General features: G+C 41.1%; 1 protein-coding gene across 1 annotated transcript in view; it reads left to right on the forward strand.

Annotated features, from left to right (window-relative positions):
• The first annotated feature begins 496 nt into the window (after nucleotides 1-496).
• The window catches only part of ZCCHC7 (zinc finger CCHC-type containing 7), a 248,801-nt gene continuing 229,695 nt past the window's right edge, over nucleotides 497-19,602 (forward strand). The window contains exons 1-2 of the mRNA XM_073549660.1: nucleotides 497-749; nucleotides 2,548-3,227. Coding sequence (XP_073405761.1) covers nucleotides 2,570-3,227 — 658 coding nt within the window. The 5' untranslated portion in view covers nucleotides 497-749; nucleotides 2,548-2,569. The remainder of the gene's footprint in view (nucleotides 750-2,547; nucleotides 3,228-19,602) is intronic.

Consider the following 19,602-nt stretch of genomic DNA (forward strand, 5'->3'; position numbering starts at 1 on the left):
GCGTCGCTCTCCCCTCCTCCAAACGTAACTGACATAAGGAGGAAGTCAGAAGTGTGGCTGCTCTCTTATTTCCTCCGGATGGAGGGGACAGTGACGCCAGTGCTGACTGGGTGCAGATGCCGTTACACATGGTCCCCTGTATAGCCAGACCTGACCCCGCTATAATGGCGGCGGCACCGGAAGGGAGTATAGGTGTTATTACTTTAGAAGGGGGAAACAGTCATTGAGGCCAGTTATCTGAGTAGCAAACAACCCCTTTAACTCTTCCATTCTTACTTTGCAGAATTTTTGCACACCTGTCTAAAACTTTTGCACAGCACAGGATACTCCTCTTGTGCAGCATCCCCACATACTCGTGTAACATATCCCTCTCATACACAGCCTTCCATAGACCCTCGCCCACCACAGGACCCCTCCCCAGACTGTTCTAGCTGCACTATTCACATACAGTCTCCCAAGCACAGAGGCCCCGGGGACTGCGCGCCGCCATGCATTCTCCCAGTGCAGCCCTGCATCCGGTCCCTGCTCGCCTCAGACGTGTATGCACGGTCACGTGACCGCCCTCCCCGTGCAAGAAGCCCCTGGTGCTCATCTCCGGAACTAGAGGACAGGCGCGTTGTTTCTAGGGGACCTTTCTGACTGTAACACTGGTTCCCACGTGCAGCAGGATGTATTTTGTTTCTCCTCGGAACTTCCTGTTAGTGACACCGGCCCACATGTGCAGCAGGGGCTCAGCTACCATCTAGCAGGTAACTGTGGGGATTAAGAGACAGTATATGGCGGCCGTGCGAGGATAGAGCAGAGGGGGCGCAGTGTTACAAGCCGTTGGAACGTCTCTACACATACTGGGAGCAGTGCTGGCTGCTGTGGGGTCACTGTGCTCACACATAGGGTGTATCAGCATCTGTCGTGGCACACATTGTTTTATTTATTACTCATTTTAACAGGTTGTTCCTTATCAGAAAGCCCCTGGTTCCCTGTCACTATTCATTCTAAAACTCCGCAGTACTCACTGTCCCCAGGTCCAGTGACGATTGCAGAACTTACACAGCTCAACAGAGCCACAGCCAATTAGACGAAACACGCCACCCAGATTGCTGATTGGCTGCAGTGCTATCAATGTGATGTCAGCGCTGCAGACAATCACAGAGGCTGGTAGCAATGGTGGCGACTACACACTGGAACCAGGGAAGGTGCAGAAATAATGGTTTGCTTGTTTATGTAAGAAAACTGCACCTGGAGTCCAAGATTTTCTGAAAGTGGTCAACACTTTAAAAGTATATTTTTCCATGCAGCGTTTCCTTGGTCTTCCACTTATTGAAATCAAGTGTTACTTTTTGATATTAAAGAGGTTGTCCAGGCATAATCTCTCTCAGGATTGGCTGTGAAGAGACACAATTGAGTACAGGGTACAATTGCCAAAGTAACCTCCAATGCCTAACAAGCATCGTGTACACATCCATTGGATATTACAGACCCATGATTAGGGTCACTGCTGGCTATTCTGCATTCGGGCCCATGAGCTTTAAAGGGCATCTCTCAGAAGGATTAACCTTCCTAAGCTGTCTATATGGGCTTGTAGGTCGTAGGAAGCTGGATAATATGATACCTTGGTAACTGCAATCTGATGTTTTAATCCAGAGTAATGCATATTTGTCTTAAGGTGTAAATGAGCTGGTAAGATCTACGGGCTGGGCTCACAGTCACCAGTGTGAGACATGTAATCGCGGACAGTCTTTTTTTCTGATCTATGTCTCACACTGGTAACACCACCTTTCATGTAAAATAAGCTCTAAAGTCCCCGTTACACGCTTCAATGTCCCAGCGATCACACCAATAATCCGACGTGGATGGGATCACTGGGACATAGCTGATCGCTGGTGAGCTGACTCATAGGCAGACTCACCAGCGATCAGGACCAGCGAGCACGCTGGTATCCAGGGTAAACAGCTGGTAACAAAGCGCCGCGTGGCGCTTAGTTACCCGCTATTTACCCTGGATTCCAGCTCCCAGCGTGTGCGCTGATCGTTGGTCTCTCGCTGTCACACACAGCGATGTGTGCTGCCCAGCGGGAGACCAACGATAGATTTATGGCCCACACCATTAGGCAACTGATCATTGATCGTTGCTACGTGTCACACTCAACGATGTTGTTTTGACATCGCTGCAATGTCACCAAACTGGTGACGTTGCAACGATATCGTTCACAATATCGTTGCGTGTAACGGGGCCTTAAGGCAGACTCTCGGAGATCTATGTCTGGCCCATACCTCTTAACAGCTTATTTGCATATAAGAAAAAAAGTAAATTTCTCTGGATCGCAGATATCATTCTATTCAACTTTCTATGACCCATTTGCCCATATTGACTGATTAGGAGTGTTGATCCTACTGATAGATTCCCTGTAATATACGCCACCTGCCAGCACACACTGACCTTCATGTATGCATGATGTTAGATCGAGTGGAAGAGTGTACCTGGACAATTGCTTCATAGCCCAATAATTTCTATTATGTTGCTTACTTTTGTTGTTTTGTTTTTTTTTAGCTATTTCAGCACCTTTTACACCATGTTTAATGATGAGAATGACCTGGCTGCTTTTGAAGACGAACTGTACCGTGAAGAGTCTTCCAGTGATGAGAGTATTGACAGCGAGGTGGAGGCTTACCTTTATAGCCAAGTTCACTATTCCCAAAATCTTAATGAGGACAACATTGATGAACTAGATAATCAGAGGAAAGAGGACGATGTCCCAGAGAAGGTGGCCAGCTTGAAGATCAACTCCCCTGAAAAGAATCGTGTGATTGTAATCTCTGACAGTGATGTAAGGGCTTCAGACTCTTCTGCAGTAATTATTCTTTCAGAGAGTTTAGAAGAGGACTGTATATATAGTTCCAAGGCTAAGAGTAAACTATTGTCAGCAGCAAAACAACCAAAGAATCAATCAACTCCTAAAGTCCCACTTAGAGGCAAAAAGCTGTCTAAAGTTCCAGGGGCAAAGTCTCCAAGCTCTGGCAAGAGTTACAAAGATGGACTTGTCCAGGAAGTTTTTGTGATAAGAGGAAGTTCAGAGGAGGAAGCTGAGGAGGTCAAAGAATATGTGGTTCTATCATCGGATAGTGACCCCAGTGATGTGGAGAATTGGATGTTGTTGGGAAGAGCCGGAGAGGAGGGAGACGCTAGCATTCAACTGAACATCAAAGGCCAAAGCTATTTGCCTGATGAAGGTTTGTAAAATGTCTCGCATATCACAGATTTCTGTTCAGAAACATAGCAATAATTGTTAATATTACTTGAAAGTACTGTGCTTATTCAATCATAAGAAGTATATGCATTATCCATTTCATGGCTACATATTTTTTAAGCTCCACCACATGTTGGGGGGAAAGTGGACAAAGTCCATTTGCAAGTCAAAGGACAGCTCAGCCTATGACTGGCTGCAGTAGTCATTTGACAAGAATGGCATATCACATGTTTCTCTAATGTGTTTGTTTTTTAGTCCTGTGACTACTGCAGCCAATCGCACATTATAGCAGTCCTTTGACTGCTGGACAGAGCAGACATCATTTCCAGAGCTGATGCAGATCCCCAGAGCAAACTGTGGTGTATTTTTCAATCTGTGGTTGGGATAGGCATAAAAATAAATTTGATTGTAGGGGTTATTTTTCCATTCATATTATTGCTGCCCATGTAGGCCTTGATACAGGAAAGATATATATCTTTGTACCGCGTTAGCCAGTAGATAGAAGAATATTTAGAATTGAGAGTCCTCAGTGGTTGATACCTTTTAATGGCTAACTGAAAAGATGGTAACAAATTGCAAGCTTTCGAGACTACTCATATCGGGCTTGTTGACACTATAATCAGTCACAGACATGAGTTTCTGCACACTTTGTGGTGTATGTTTACGAATTTTAAAATAATGTCTGGCTTCATTTGTAATAGTAGTAGCGCATGTGTGTGTTTGTGACTAGGGAATTTTTAATTTTTGTTTTTTTTCAGTCTTCCAAGAGACATAACATTATTATTCTTCTGTTGTAGTTTTGAATGACACTGTTCAATATACTATATACAGTTGCATGTTAAAGTCTTGGCACCCCAGTTTAAATTGCTGCTATTGTGAACAGTTAAAGGGAACCTGTCACCCCCCAGGGCATTTTTCAGTTAAAGTGCTACCTTCAGCAGCACTAAGGCTGCATTCTGTGAAGGTGGCTCTTCTGTTTTTGACCCCCAATAACGCCAAAATATAGACTTTTATAAATGGCTCCTCATACCTGCATTCTGTCACAGAGGTATGGAGTGTCCCTCTGTTAAGCTGCCTCCCAGCTCTCCATCAAATCCCCTCTATAGCGTCCCTGTGCCCCTCCTTCTTTTATATTTGCCGTTACATTACATATCGTTGTCGGGATCGCTGGTGCATCGCTAAGTGTAACGGTACCCTAATGCGCCCATAGGAGGAGCACCGGAGGAGGCGCGGCCTAATGCAAGTCTGAAAGTAGCCCAAGTCTTTAGAATATTCAGTTACATTTTTCGGACACGTCATCGCACACATCACATGTGTAAAGCGTCCAGAGGTTAAAGCTGCAGAATGTAAGCACATTTTTTGCCCCTCACCCACCCCAGAGATTTTACATTTTACTCCAAGTAACGCAAATGCTATGATTACCAGATGTCTTTTTTTTGTTCCTTTTCTTTTAGTCTTTAGTTGAAATCCTGGTTACGTCTGGGAGCACTAATTCTAATCCACCCCCGGAGACAACCAGACACGCACTTGGCTTTGAGTGCAGTGACCAAGAACTACTAATGTTGTCAGTTAGTTTTAGCCTGCCCAAATAGTCCTCATTCTAGACATCCCTCCCGTGAAGGTAAGCTGAAGTCCAGATATCATGGGCTGTCCGATTTTTGGCATAAGCTGTCATTGTGTTACAAGTAGGTCAGTAAATATGAATATACGTACAACTACATGGCTACATACAGGGATGTTCCTAGCGCCACCTTCAGTCCTAGTGCCCACCTTTATTTTAGAGCTGGTAAGATGTGATTTTTGTGGAAAGTGGTGAAGCTTTTAATTTATGTGGTTGGAGGATAATGGGAGTGTTGTATTTTTTTTTTTTTTAAATATCTGGTTATATAAATATATATTTTCCTGCACCCACGCCTCCTAGAATACTTGTGCTTTCATACCATTTGTGATGCCTTTTTACATCTTGCTGCATCTGATGATTAATGTGAAGGTGATGGAAATAGAGACATGGCGTCTAACTGATTTCTAAGTTTAAGGGTTAAAAGCAATTCTAGGTTAATAGAAACTCCCAGCAAAGCAGTTCTATTTGGAGAGCTTCCATTGGCATCCATAAAATTCACTGCTGGTTCAATTTCTATTAAGCTAGGTATAGCAATGAATAATGAATGTCTAGCCATATTAATCATCTTGAAAGTACCCTTTGAACTGCTGGAAATCATACTTTAATAAATCTGCCTGCATGGTAAAAGAGGATTTCGGCTATTATAAAGCAATATTTGTTTGTGTACCGTTACTTGGCTGAGCAGCCATCCAGGCCATGTGCTGGAAAATGATGCAGTGATATGCTCAGCGAGTCCTTAACGCTGCTTTGTTTTCTATCCTCATATCCGGTAATTTGCATCGTTGATTTTAATGTCTTATCAGTAGATATTTCACATATAAATGGCTGAACTATGCCCGTTATGCCTGTTAGGGTTTGCGCTTTTGTTGCACTCAGTTCACCACTAATTTCAGGGGCTGGTGTAAAGTGATAAGTCATTACTTTCATACAATGTTAATGTGTTTTTGTTGTTTTTTACACTGACTGGGTAAATAGCTTTCTGTATATATTTATATATTATACAAGAGTTCGTTTTAGATGATGGTGTTGCCTATTATATTGCCTGGTTTGTGAATATAGTCCCTGTTGTGCCTCATTCTGGAGGCTTTGTACAACTGCATCTGTTTTAATATGGTCTCTTCTGTGCACGACATCAGTGTATATTATAATAGCCCACTGCAATATAGACCCTTTTGGCTTGCATTACCCCTTATTGAGAGGAGAGGGCGTTTTAACATGCCCATCTCTTGCATAATACAGATTATGTATCAAGTTTGTATATTTTCATGGTGCTCTAAACTGTAAATTGCTAATAATGCAGTTAAAACTATATTAGAAACCAACCATATTGGGCGAAACATTTTAGCCAAAAATTTGACTCCTTATACCAGACAAACAAATCTAAAAAAAACCTCCCAAAAACCAGAACGCTTCATTGTAAAAGATACAAATAAGTACCTTCATGTGAACTGGTTTCTACCTCTCACCGTGTTCAGTGAAGAAACCTCCCCTTTTAATGCACGCTGTCTCTTATTCCTATGTATTACAGATCCATTCTGGTGTGTCTCTAGCTGTGGGAACATTTGGAAAACCAAACTATTTTTTTTTTTTTTTTTTTATTTCCACAAAAAAACCCAAAACGACATATTTGTAGTTGTTTGAGTTATCACGTTGCATTAGTCTTATGCATATGGATTCAGCGCCTTAATGAATAAACCACGCAAATGTCTTGTTCTAGAAGGGTATTGTTAAAATGAGCTGAAGTTTGCTTCTTCTGAGCAGTGTCTAATTTTTCTCCTGAATTTCACCCCAACCTTGTTAATTTTTTAGATTTTTTTTTTTTTTTTTTTTTTTTTTTTTTTTTTTTATATAAGGGTATGTGCACACAATATCTTTTAAGCCGTGTTCCCGTGATGAGTTTTCGGTGAGAATTTGACGCTGCGTATTTTCGCTGCCATTGCCAACAAAGTAGATGAGATTTATAGAAATCTCCTGCCCCCCCCTGTACTTCTTTTTCACTCAACATAAACTGACCTGCGGTGCGGGTTTCAAATCCGCAACTTGTCAATTTGTCTTGCGGGTAGGCTGAGTTTTCTGTGCAGATTTTCCCCAGAGATTTGCATCCAATGCGGAAACACTCTAATGCTGCATATAATCCAACATGGCTGTATCAATAATGCTTAGTCACAGCCAAATACCGTACTTGTTGAGAATTGTATTCATGTGAAAAAGTTTTCACATAGTTGGGTGTTTGTCTACTTTATGTACTGTACAACGGTTTGTGAAAAATGTACAAAATGATGGCGATTTTTGTTGTCCGTAATAATAAATGATCTGATAAAAAAAAAAAAGCCAAACGCATGAGAAAATGCGCACTTAAAAATGGAATGAATAACCCGTAAGTATTCTAATTTTCTTATTTAGGTGCAGAAATTCTCCAACATCAAAAACTCACCAAATACTCATCGTGAGAACATAGCCTTAGATGTGGACATACCAGTTGAGTTTTTCAGGCTGAAGAATCTTCAACGATGTTTTTCCCGAAGCTTCTCTTTTTCTGTGTATTCTGATGGGTTTTTTGTTTTTTTTTCTTTTTGTACCTATAAATACCAAGTGGAAGCCGCCAGGTCACTTCTTTTAACCGCTTTGCGAGGCGGAAGCAGTTAGAAGAAGAAGCTCAGAAAGGCTGAAGATGTGTATGCAGTGCATATGTCCATTCTCTTGATCGTTTGTTTTGTGATTTTTCAGGCTGGCTCCTGAGCTGACCCAACAGAAAAAGATGTTGTGTGCACATACCCTTAGCATGTGTTCTAAAAATCTTAAGTACATGAATTGTTTGGTGCTCCCTACTACTCTTATTTTGCTTGTTTGCTCAACCTGAATCACCCTGTCAATTTGCATCTGTCCCTACAATGCATATATCAATGAATTTCTACATCTCTTAAAGGGAATCTGTCACCTATTTTTTCGACTATCAGCTGCCGACACCACCATCAGGGGCTTATCTACAGCATTCTGTAATGCTGTAGATAAGCCCCCAATGCAACCTGAAAGAGAAGAAAAACTAGTTATATTATACTCACCCAGGGGCAGACCGGGTCCAGAGGGTACATTGAAGAAACAGCCGACAGCACAAACAGGATCATTCAGGATGCACGCTTCCAGTCCAAAGACCCAAATGGACATAAAGGTTCCAAGCAAAAAATAGGAGCAGCATCCAATCCGGGTGAAAAAATACTTAAAACAGTTTATTCTGCCATTGAAAATACTATTTTCAATGGCAGAATAAACTGTTATAAGTATTTTTTCTCCCGGATTGGATGCTGCCCCTATTTTTTGCTCGGGTCCAGAGAGTGTCGCTGTCCGGTCCGGTGCCTCCCATCTTCTAGCGATGATGTCCTCTTTTTAGCTTCTCGTCGCAGCTCCTGCGTAGGCGCACTGCTCTGCCCTTTCCCGGTGCCTGCGCACTGCAGTACTCCGCTCTGCCTTCAACAGGGCAGATATAGTACGTCTGCGCAGGAGCCGCGGCGGGAAGCAAAGAGGACGTCATCGTTAGAAGATAGGAGGCGCCAGACCGGACCGCGACATCCATCGGACCAAAACCAGACCCAGACCGCCCCTGGGTGAGTATAATCTAACTTGTTTTTTTTCTCTTTCAGATTGCATCGGGGCTTATCTACAGCATTACAGAATGCTGTAGATAAGCCCCTGATGGCGCTGCCGGCAGCTGATAGGGCTAAGAATAGGTGTCAGATTCCCTTTATGTGGGAATAAAGTGAAATCTGTTGATGTACTCCACTGACACTGATCCCACTGCGCCGTGTGGCCTCTTGTATATGAAGAAGTCCACGGTCAATTGTTGGGATTTTCCCCTTTCATCTTTTATTTACAGATTCTTCCTTGCCTTGATTAAAAATGAGAGCCAGCTAGTGCTCCCCATCCTCGTCCAGTGCTGTATCTCCGCCACTGCTACAGTAATTGTATACAGGATGCAGTGGGGACCTCAAGTTTCAGCGCTGCAGCCAATCCCTAAGCTCAGTAGCGCTGTTGATGTACACAGCAAGTACCACTGAGCTTAGTGATTGGCTGCAGCACTGTACACAATCACTGGAACAGCACACTTAACCCGGGCAGGGGGTTTTATCTGTTGATTTTATTTTTATCATTGCAATGGAGAATTTGCAGCAAATAGTGGAAAACTGCTCTAAATCTAAAGCTGCTTTTACGCCGCAAGATGATTGCATTGTTAAAAACGCTTATTTCACAATGCAGAGTAAACATACTGACAATTGCCCAATGAATGAACAAAATGCTCATTCATTGGGTGACATGATCTTTTGCACAGCGCAAATGATCATCTTTCTTGGGGTGTATCATCCTGTGTAAACAGGACTCGCAGTGCTGAGGCAGCCTATGTGCTCTGAGCTATCTAGTATACATCATTCAGTGGCATCATTTACTTTGGTGTGTCTGTGTAAACAGGCCTTAAAACGATTGCCGATTGGTAGACGTTTACTGATCATGTTTGTATCGGTCAGTCCATGTGAACGTATCTTTAGCGTGCCATGTTTTGCTGCTAGTAAGAATGACCTGTCTTGTCGCCCAAAATTGGCAGGCTAAAGCATAACTGCGATAACCCCTGTAAAGGCTGGAATAATTAATGCATTTATTCCTAAATGATCTGTGGGTGGCTAAAGTAGCTTTACCTCTGCCTCTTTGACTTTTAAAGCTGTGTTTTTGTTCTGTTTTTTTTAATTCAGTTCAAAGTTATATTTCAGGGCAAGGACTGTGTAAATGTCGTCACGTTCACTCAACCTAGAATTCATTAGGGAAATTGGCACTGGGGCCATGTGCCAGAAGAGACGTAGATTATTAATATAAGTTTTACTAAATGCCGCTGTTTTGTCATTTTTTTTCCAGTTTGGGTTTAACCCTTTTGTTGATGCTCATATAAACTGTCTGGGTAGCAATAAATTAGAAATTTCATTTAAATTGTAATTCCACTTTTGCACCAGGGATAACGTTGTTAAACCTGTTCTTTCCCTTGATAACACAGACTATCAAGCTTGATGTATTCAGTATGTCAATCAGCGTTTGATACAAAGGAGGTTCTTAAAATGGCTTATGCTTGGAAAGGGTTTTTTTTTCTTCCACACTGAATTAAATAGCTTAGAGGAACATTTCCGTCAGTGGAAAGAAATAAAATTCATCCTTAAGGCTTATTTAAGCAAATGTGGACATTTATTTTGACTGGCATTATGTGTAACTCCATGCGTTTGTTATCTTAAGTATCCTGAAGTCAACCTAAAAAAAAAAAATCTGAATTTAGGTACTGCAAATGAATAAACACCTCATATATGTATAGTCCTCAGGAAAACCAAAGAATTAAAATAAATTAACAGGGGTATTTAGTTAAAAATGTCTGTGTACATAATGTGCTTAAAAAAAGTAAGCTGTATGATTTACTAATTAGGCCAAGTGCTCTTGTCTATAGGTTTCCCTTCGTTCCTTTGTTAAGGCCCTTTTACATTTAGCGATGCACCAGCGATCCAACCAGCGATCCGACCCGGTCAGGATCGCTGGTGCATCGCTAAATGATCGCTAGTGAGCTTTCATACAGAAAGATCTCACAGCGATGCAGCAGCGACGCAGCGCACAATACTTACCATTCACACACAGCGATCCTGCGTCCTCCCGCCCGCCTCCACGCGTCGCTGGACGTCACAGCAGGAAGTCTCAGCAGGAAGCAGACGACGAGAAATGGAGCCGGACATTCTCGCGCGATCAGCGATGGACAGCGGGGGAGCCGGTCGTTGGTAAGTATCACACATAGCGATATCGCTAGCAATATCGCTATAACGTCACAAAACCAGTGACGTTTTAGCGATATTGCTAGCGATATCGCTTAGTGTAAAACCCCCTTTAGGCAGCCTCATTTTCTTTCATATGCTCAACAAATGAGTGCATTTTGTGCATTGGTGTACCCTATGAATTCTGTGTATGAAGGAAGCTGGCTAACTGCTCATTTCGGTAGCTAAGCCAGCCCCCTTCTCCCATGCATAGATGGACTGACCGCTATAAAAATAAAAAGTGAGCCAGCTCTCTTTATACCCAGCACTGGTCACATGCTGACGCTGAAAAACAGAAAACTCTCTTTTTTGAGTACTGGACTTGAAAGTGGATTTGCCAAACCTGGGAACACAGGGGTTAACTGACAAGGCATCCGGTATAGTTATGGCGTGGCATCAGAGTAGACAATGATATCTGCTATATACAGTGTGACAGGGTCACTGGTGCTGTATGTGAGGGGAGATATGTGTCACCAAGGTAGCGATCCTCCGTGATCTGAGACCCAGAAGTTTCTCTCCGGCATCTTGTGCTGAGAGGGGTTAATTGCCCAGACAGAGTTGGGTTTTTTGTGAGTGGGTGGAAGAGCCACTCACCATATCTACTCCCCAAGGGTGTGGTTGGTGAAGTTAAATGTCCAGCTACTGTTTTTTTTTTTTTTTTTCTCTGCTATGTGTTTGGAGAGGGAAGTCTCTAGTCGGTAGCTCCATTGGGAGCTGAAGTGTACTGGATCCTGAGCGGATGAATTGCGCAGGCATATATAGACTGCTCTATACATTATCTTTGGTTTTGCCATTATGCCAGAAAGGCCATGTTTATTTTGTTAAATCGTGCACTGGTTTATTCCGTGTTTAATAAACCATCAGATAATTAACCCAAGCAGCGTTCCGGTGTCTGGCTCACTCAGCTGTTGTCAGAGGTAATCTATCACAACATCCGTATATAGTAGAAGTAGTGAGATGGAGATGATTTCAAGTTCAAGTCCCCTAAGGGGACTAACACAGTTTTTAAAAATGTTTAAAACAAATACATACAGAATCGAATTACCCCTTTTTCACCACTTAATAAAGAAAAAAAAACACATTTGGTATCAACATGTCCAGAAAATTCCAGTCTGTATCTAAAGTTAATTAATCAAATCTGTAAATACTGTAAAGAGAAAAAATCAAAAGCCAAAATTGCGGGTTTTTAGTTTCCCCAGTTTCAGAAAAAAATGCAATAAAATGCGATCAAATCATCGGTTGTACCCCAAAATGGTATCCATGAAAACATCAGCCAATGGGATTTCATTACAGGTGGGTGTTCTTAAAATTCCCATGCGGTTATTATGATCTTTCTGTGACAGCCAGCCCGTGATTGGCGTTCATACGAGATTGCTTTTTTCTCTGTACATAGAAGTGCTGATGCACTGCTATGTATAGCACAAGCAATCAGATGATCGCAGCTTCAAGCTCCCTTTTAATTTTATAAACAATATAAAGCATTGTACAGTTAAAATCACCCCCCTTTGCCCCATTAAAAATAAAACAAATAAATAAAATCTAAAATATAATTAATAAATTAATCTGATCGGTAAACAGTGTAATGAGAAAAAAAAAAATCAAAGCTCCAGATTTACGTTTTCTGGCCGCCACAACATTGCAATAAGAGGCAATAGAAACATCGGATCAACCCAAAAAAGGGTGTCATTAAAAATGTCAGCTCAGGGCACAAAAAAATAAGCTCTCACACAGCCCCATAGCCCTAAAAATTTAAACATTGTGGGTCTCTGAAAATGGCCACATAAGAAAGGTATTTTTTTATTATTTTTTTTTAAGAATTTATTTTTTCACCTATTAAATTAAAAAAAAAAACCTCTCTATATGTTTGGTATCTGTGTTCTCGTATTGACCTGGAAAGCCATAGTTCCAGGTCAATTTCACTGTATAGTGACCAGTGGTAAATAAAAAAAAAAACAAAACATTGATTTGCAATTTTAATGCAGTTGAAATTTTTTTGCGCTTTCCAGTGCACTATATTATAAAATGGTGTCATCGCGTAAAAAAAGCAAAGCCCTCATATGGCTACATTAATGGAAAAATAAAAAAAAGTTATGGCTTTTGGAAGAAGGGGAGGAAAAAATGGAAAATGACCATGGGTGTACAGGGGTTTGATAATAAAAAAAAAAAAACTATGCAAGTTTGGTATCATACTGACCTGGAAACACATCTGCAGGTAATTTTTATTGTACAATATGTACCAATAAATGAAAAAAAAATTAAAATAATTGTAGAATAGAAAGTACTACTGGTCCTACAAAAAAAAGTCCTCATATGGCTATATCGGCATGAAAATAAAAAAATTATGACTCTTGGAAAAAGGGGAGGGAAAAATAAAAATTTCAAAAATGAAAAATCGCTCCATGTTTAACTAAATGATGAGCCAAAATCTCATTCTGTACATACGCCACCTCCGGCTCCATTTTCCTGAAGACCTCCACGAGCTAAATCTGCAAGAGCGCCGCCCACAGCTAGGGCAGTAAATCTGGCGTACCATTTTAAAATGCCTTTTACTTCTGGTAATGCCCGTGCTGCCCAGTGCTGCAGCTCCAGTCCTGAACGGTTTTGTTTGCGGTCATTAAGCGATGACCTTCTGATCAGGCGCTTGTTACTGCTGCAGCCAATCGCAGGCCTCAACTGTTATTGTGAAAATGAGGATGAGTGACCTCATGGAGCTCAACATCCAACACTGCGGAGACACCATCACATGTTTCTCAACGCAGTGATGCTAGAGCAATGCCTCCATCCCTTATGGGAAATATGCAAAAACATGTAAATCAACAGCCGCGGAGACACCATCACATGTTTCTCAACGCAAACAATGACTAGCCAGGTCTTTCACCGGGAAGGAACAATCACGGGAAGGGCAGTCTCCAATGAAGGAAACCACCTATGCCAATGCTCATCCTTATTTTCACAGTCTTTTACTAGGCATTGCTCCTACTAGCCAGTTTCCTACTCCACACTGATGAGGGGCAATACCCCGAAACAGCTGTCTGTGGATGGATACCATGTTTTGAGACAGCCGAAAGAAGCATTCCAGCCAGACTACCTTCTCCCAACTGTAAAACATGCCGGAGGTTCTGTGATGATCTGGGGTGCTATTTCGTGGAGCTCCGCCGGGCCAATGATTCTTCCATGAAGGGATAACAGCCGACATTATTTAGGCATTTTGGTCGACCAAGTGCATCCTATGGTTCAAGCACTGTTCCCGGAGGGGAACGCCATCTTTCAGGATGATAATACACCAATTCATACAGCTAGAATCGTTAAAGCATGGCATGAGGAACATTCTAATGAAGTTAAGCATCTCATCTGGCCCCCACAATCCCCAGACCTCAACATTATTGAGCATTTCTGGCCGATTTTTAGAGATTCAAGTTAGACGTCGATTTCCGCCGCCATCGTCGCTCAAAGAACTGGAGGGTGTTTTAACTGAAGAATGGGCTACAATTCCTTTGGAAACAATTCACACCTTGTATGAATCCGTACCTCGGAGAATTGAGGCTGTAATCGCCGTAAAAGGTGGACCTACACCATATTAAACTTTTGTTGATGTTTTCAGGTGTTTCCATTATTTTGTCCAACCCCTATAGGTGTGTGCTATGTTCATATCTCATAAGCGATACTAATTATTTTGTCTCCATGAATTCCTAAAGTATTGTGCAAATGTTTCCATTGATCTTGTACAAAGAAATTTGAATCAAATAAGCAAATTTAAATTAATTTCAATAATCCTAAATATTTGCTTGTTCCAGTAATCGAACTGCTGCTAAATTATTGTTGTGGAGACACGGCGGGTGGGGAGTTGTCAGTGGGTGCTCTTATTTGCTGGCCCGAGACCGCATGGACCAGGGCTCATCCCACTGGATGCCCCCACTCCTTTTACTATGGCAGAATGGCAGAGGATCCCCAAATCCAGGTGTGAGAAACTTGTTGCATCATTCCCAAGAAGACTCCTGGCTGTACTAGCTCAAATGGGACCTTCTACTCAATACTGAGCAAAGGGTCTGAATACTTACGACCATGTGATATTTCAGTTTTTCTTTTTTAATAAATTTGCAAAAATTTCTACATTTTGTTTTTTTGAGTCAAGATGGGGTGCACAGTGTACATTAATGAGAAAAAAATGAACTTTTTTGAATTTACCAAATGGCTGCAATGAAACAGAGTGAAAAATTTAAAGGGGTCTGAATATTTTCCGTACCCACTGTAGATTTGGTGCTAACACCTGCAGAGAGAACTCCGCATATACGCTGTGTCTGAACAAGGCTTAATAGTTGCAGCTTCTGAGTACAGGAGGAGTTCTGTAAGAGTGGTGAGCTGACAACCAATTGTGCCACTCCACTGTTAATTCTTCTGAGCATGTATTAATTGAAAACTGGGTGATGCCATTTTGGGGTGTATCTCAGGGCTGTGGAGTCGGTAAGCCACAGTTGCGACTCTGACTCCGACTCCTGGATTTTATCAGGCTCCGACTCCGGCTCCGACTCCTTCATAAATGGCCAATTCATAACAACAAATTTACTGTTGTAAAATATTAAACATCGTGCTTATTCAGTTTCTCACCATCATATAAGTAATCAGACCGCTTAGAGCAAAAACTACATTTATTAGAATACAATTAGAATATAGCAAATAACTTTTATAAACTTTTCTAAACTGTAAGTAAATATGCAATAAACACTTTTATGCAGTTAATAAGAAGAAATCTATAAATTTGTCCTCAGAAAAAGTATTGCCTCTGTCAGATCCTCCTTCATGGATGCCCTCAAATCTGATCTAATTATTTTGAGAGCAGAGAACAACCTCTCTACACTAACTTGTGTTGGTGGCAAAGCAGTAACCACTCGGGCAACATCTCTGACAATGTCAGGATACAGAGGAATCGCTTGTTGCACTGTTATTTTTGGTGAACGGTCAAATTTCTCAATTTCTTTTAGTGCACATGAAAAATTCTGCTGAAATGTACTGGCTGTGTTCCTTGATGGGGATGACTCTTCTATGCGGGAACGCTTTGCACGGTCCTTGTGATCCAAATATTTTTCGAAATTAAATTCTTCATCAGTTGATGATGAGGGTGAAGATGTGGCAGGACGACCAAATTCTTCTTGTTCCTCCTGACTGTTCTGCAACCCTTTCATCCTTACTGCTATTTCAAACAGAGCTTCTTTTCCTTTACTTAGCTGTTGATCATCTAGAAGAATCCGATGCATTGGGTCTACATAAACAGCTGCCAAAAGAATGTTATTTTGAAATAGTAGCTCCTCTCTCCGTTTCATTGATGTAGCCATGCCACTTGCATTTAACCCTCCTCTTTGGGACAGGCGAAACATCAGGTTCTTCCACTCCTTTAAGAAAATACCTGGAGTTAAGTCCTCTGCTTGTAATTTTTTAGTCACTGTAAATGGGTGCTCTAGCAATTTTTCCAGCTCAGTCACCTGATTCCACTGACTTTCATTTAGCGTCAGTTGAGGGTTAGCCATGTCTACAAGAAAGGTTTTCAGTTCAACCAAGCGCTGAATCATTAAGTACTGCCCCATCGTGTGGCTTGATCAATAATTGCCCCTTTTCCAGCACGTCTCTTCAAAATTGAGTCAACTTTAGGGGTTCTGGCAACAGTAGCCAATTTTCTCACCTTGCCAATCAGTGCAGCAGCATGTCCTTCTAGCAGACTGTCTCTTATAGCCAGCTGTAGCGTATGCACAACACAGCGCATGTGATGAATGAAAGAACATATTGACACAGTTTCAACAAGATCATCTAAACTATCATGTTGCTGTTCATCTGAAGCAACTTCAGTTTGCTCCTCAGTTACAATACTGTGTTCCTCTATTTCAAACATTTCTGTGTCTGTGGACCCAGAATGTTCTTCTAGCTGCTGGTCACCATCATTACTCTCATTCATTAGCTTAATAGTACTTATCATATTTGAAGCATTGTCAGTTACGACAGAACTTGCTCTTTTTTAAGTTCATAGTCTTGCAGAACCTTTTCCACCAAGACCTGGAGAAACTCACTGGTGTGATGAGCTTTGGTGTCTTTTACTGCAAATGTCTTGGTAACTATTTCATTTTTGTCACAAACAAATCGGACATTGATGGCAAAATAGTTCACTCTGTGACGTGTGCAGGCATCTATTTTAAGAAACAGAAAGCGTCCCTTGAGAGTTTTTTTAAGTTCTTCCTTTTGTTTAAAAGCTTCTTCGATTACTAATTTTCTAATACTCTCTCTCTCCAGAGAAACACCAAGCTTGCGGGCCATTTCCCCATTCAGACACATAAAAGCTGGTCGTTAAAATAATGAAATAGGCACACTATCCTTTACAACAAGCTCTATGATCTGTTTTTTAAATGTATCTACTGTCATTGTCACAGTAACTTTGTCACTGACAAAATATCTTGCAACTGATGGCTGCAAAGTTCTCTGCTCCTTTGTTTGGCTGGAAGAGCTGGGCACTGGTTCATTGGTTTGGATGCAGTCTTTCTCATCCACTGCTTTCAGTACTTCTGGATGAAAGCGCTGTAAATGTCTCTTTAGATTAGAAGCTCTAGTAGGAGCATTTTTATCTTTGCCTGAATATGCACTCATCTTGGCTTCACAGCATTTGTTTTCGTCTGGATCATTTGTCATACACTGACAGACATAATGTTTTCTATCTTGAGTGATGGTGAAATGTTCAAATACAGCTGATTTAATGTGATGCTTCTTTGACATTCTCAGGTTTTTAATTCTGCATTCACAATCCAAATGACAATTGTTTTTCCTAAAAACAATTGTACAAAATTATTGCCAGGTCGTACAACTGATATAGTGGTCAGTAATACTGTTATTATTCCTCATGTACTCACAGTTAACTGATGCAAAGTTTGTTGAAAGGATAAAACTTCTTACAGTCTTCCTCTCCTGAGTAGCAGGCAGCTGTGAGATGCTTGGAAGACGCACACCTAGTATGATCTAGTCTAGAGGAGGAGCTTTACTACTAAGAATTTGCAACACATTTTCACTTTCAGTTTCATACATTGTAAGTAGGGGGGTTGGGGCAGCATGAGGTTAACCAAGTATAGATTAGATAAGGGCAGTGGAGAACAGTGACACACAAGAAGTAAGAAATGTCTCTATCTCCAGCAGAACTGCTTATCACTGTTGTTCATAGTTTGATAGAACATATATATTTGAGTAACATTTATAAAATTCATATGAAAGTTCAATTATGAAATATTAATACATTTTTTTTAAAGCTGGAGTCTGAGTCGGTACATTTCTACCGACTCCGACTCCAACCAAAACTAACTCCGACTCCACGACTCCGACTCCACAGCCCTGCTGATAAGTACACACGTCTTTGCCAATAATACCACCCAGTTGTCAGTTTATTCATACATTTTTAGCTGACAAGTAGCTCCTTGTAGGTTTACGAGGTATAGATCCATTTAGCACTCCAATGTCTTACGCATGGATCTCTAGAGCTTGTTTCTTCAAGAAAATCTTGTCTTCTATGCCCTGTCAAGATATAGAAGGAAATCTTCTGCTCCGGCTCTGCCTTCATAGGCTAGAGCTAGAACAGAGTGCTGATACCCTGGAAGCCGTGGCACAGCAATGGAATATTTGTTTTCTCTTGTATAAGGGACACTAGCTTATTGAAAGTTTGGAGATCTGGAGAGGTTGGAGGGGAATAGGAATCAAAAAACTACTGTATATTTTAGAGGGGACTTTTTTTGTAGTCCCTAAATCTATTTTCCTGATAATGGTAGCCTGCTTTTTTGGCCCAGTCAATTTATCAGTTGACCACGTAAAGGGAAGACGCAAGCAATAAATTCCTAAAATGTGGTCTTCAAAAGAAACCTAGTGACTGGCATGTCAAGAATTGATATTATTATTATGCATTTATAAAGCGCCATTTATTCCATGATGCTTTACATGTGAAAAGGGGAAATATAACTTATTTCTTCCTGTCCCACAGCAGCATACTTGTTAATTGCCCCTTTTATAATGTTGCACTGATATTTCTGTTGGTCCACATATTTCCTTATCCGGCGTGCTGGCTATGTGCCCGCTGCAGTCATTCACCGGTCACAACTCTGACCAACATGACACTCTGTGACCAGTGATTGACTGCAGCCATCGTAGTTAGCCAACTAGAACACAATGTACAGAGCTAGTTTAAAGAGCATCAGGCATCTTTTTTTTTTTTTTTTTTACACAGGTACATGGTGATTGTAAAAAAAATTTGAAGGTGGAAAAACCCTTTTAATGTTTTAATCGAACATTTTTTACTTGGTTTTATTGACATAGCCATAAGAAGATACAACATTGACAGCTTGTGTTTATTGTATATGTTGGTTGGCTGGCTTTTTTTTTTAATCTGAAAAAAAAAAGTAAGAAATCGTGAATGTGCCCGCGGTATTGTGGATGACGTATGTTAAGGAGTTTCCTTCTTTTTTTTAATTAACAACAAAGACCCACATTTTGTTTATAGCTCAGAAAGCTTTTTTTTCGTTCACCTTTAGGAAGATTTATGTATGTAGAGAAGTAAAATTAAATGAGGACATTGGCAGTCTGTTTCTATCTCTTGTTATCTACACCTTAGGACAATGCCATAGCCTCAAATTTCAGGAAGTAATAAAATACGAAACTCCTGGATTTAGAATGAAGACTTGGATTTAATAAAGCAAAGCGCTACAGAAACTGTATTCTTGTGTTTGAAATTGAAATGAGGCAAATTGAACTCACCCATGAGTTATAGATGAATAATACATTGTATCGGTGGACTTGATGACAGCTGACTGACAGCTAAGTGGGGTGACTGCTACAGTTTGTCCTGGAAACCTGCCTCTGCCAAAGCCCATTGCTGACCTTTTACATCAGGCACC

This window comes from Dendrobates tinctorius, unplaced genomic scaffold (genome assembly GCF_039654945.1).
Source record: "Dendrobates tinctorius isolate UK_male_01 unplaced genomic scaffold, ASM3965494v1 ptg000160l, whole genome shotgun sequence".
Lineage (NCBI taxonomy): Eukaryota > Metazoa > Chordata > Amphibia > Anura > Dendrobatidae > Dendrobates > Dendrobates tinctorius.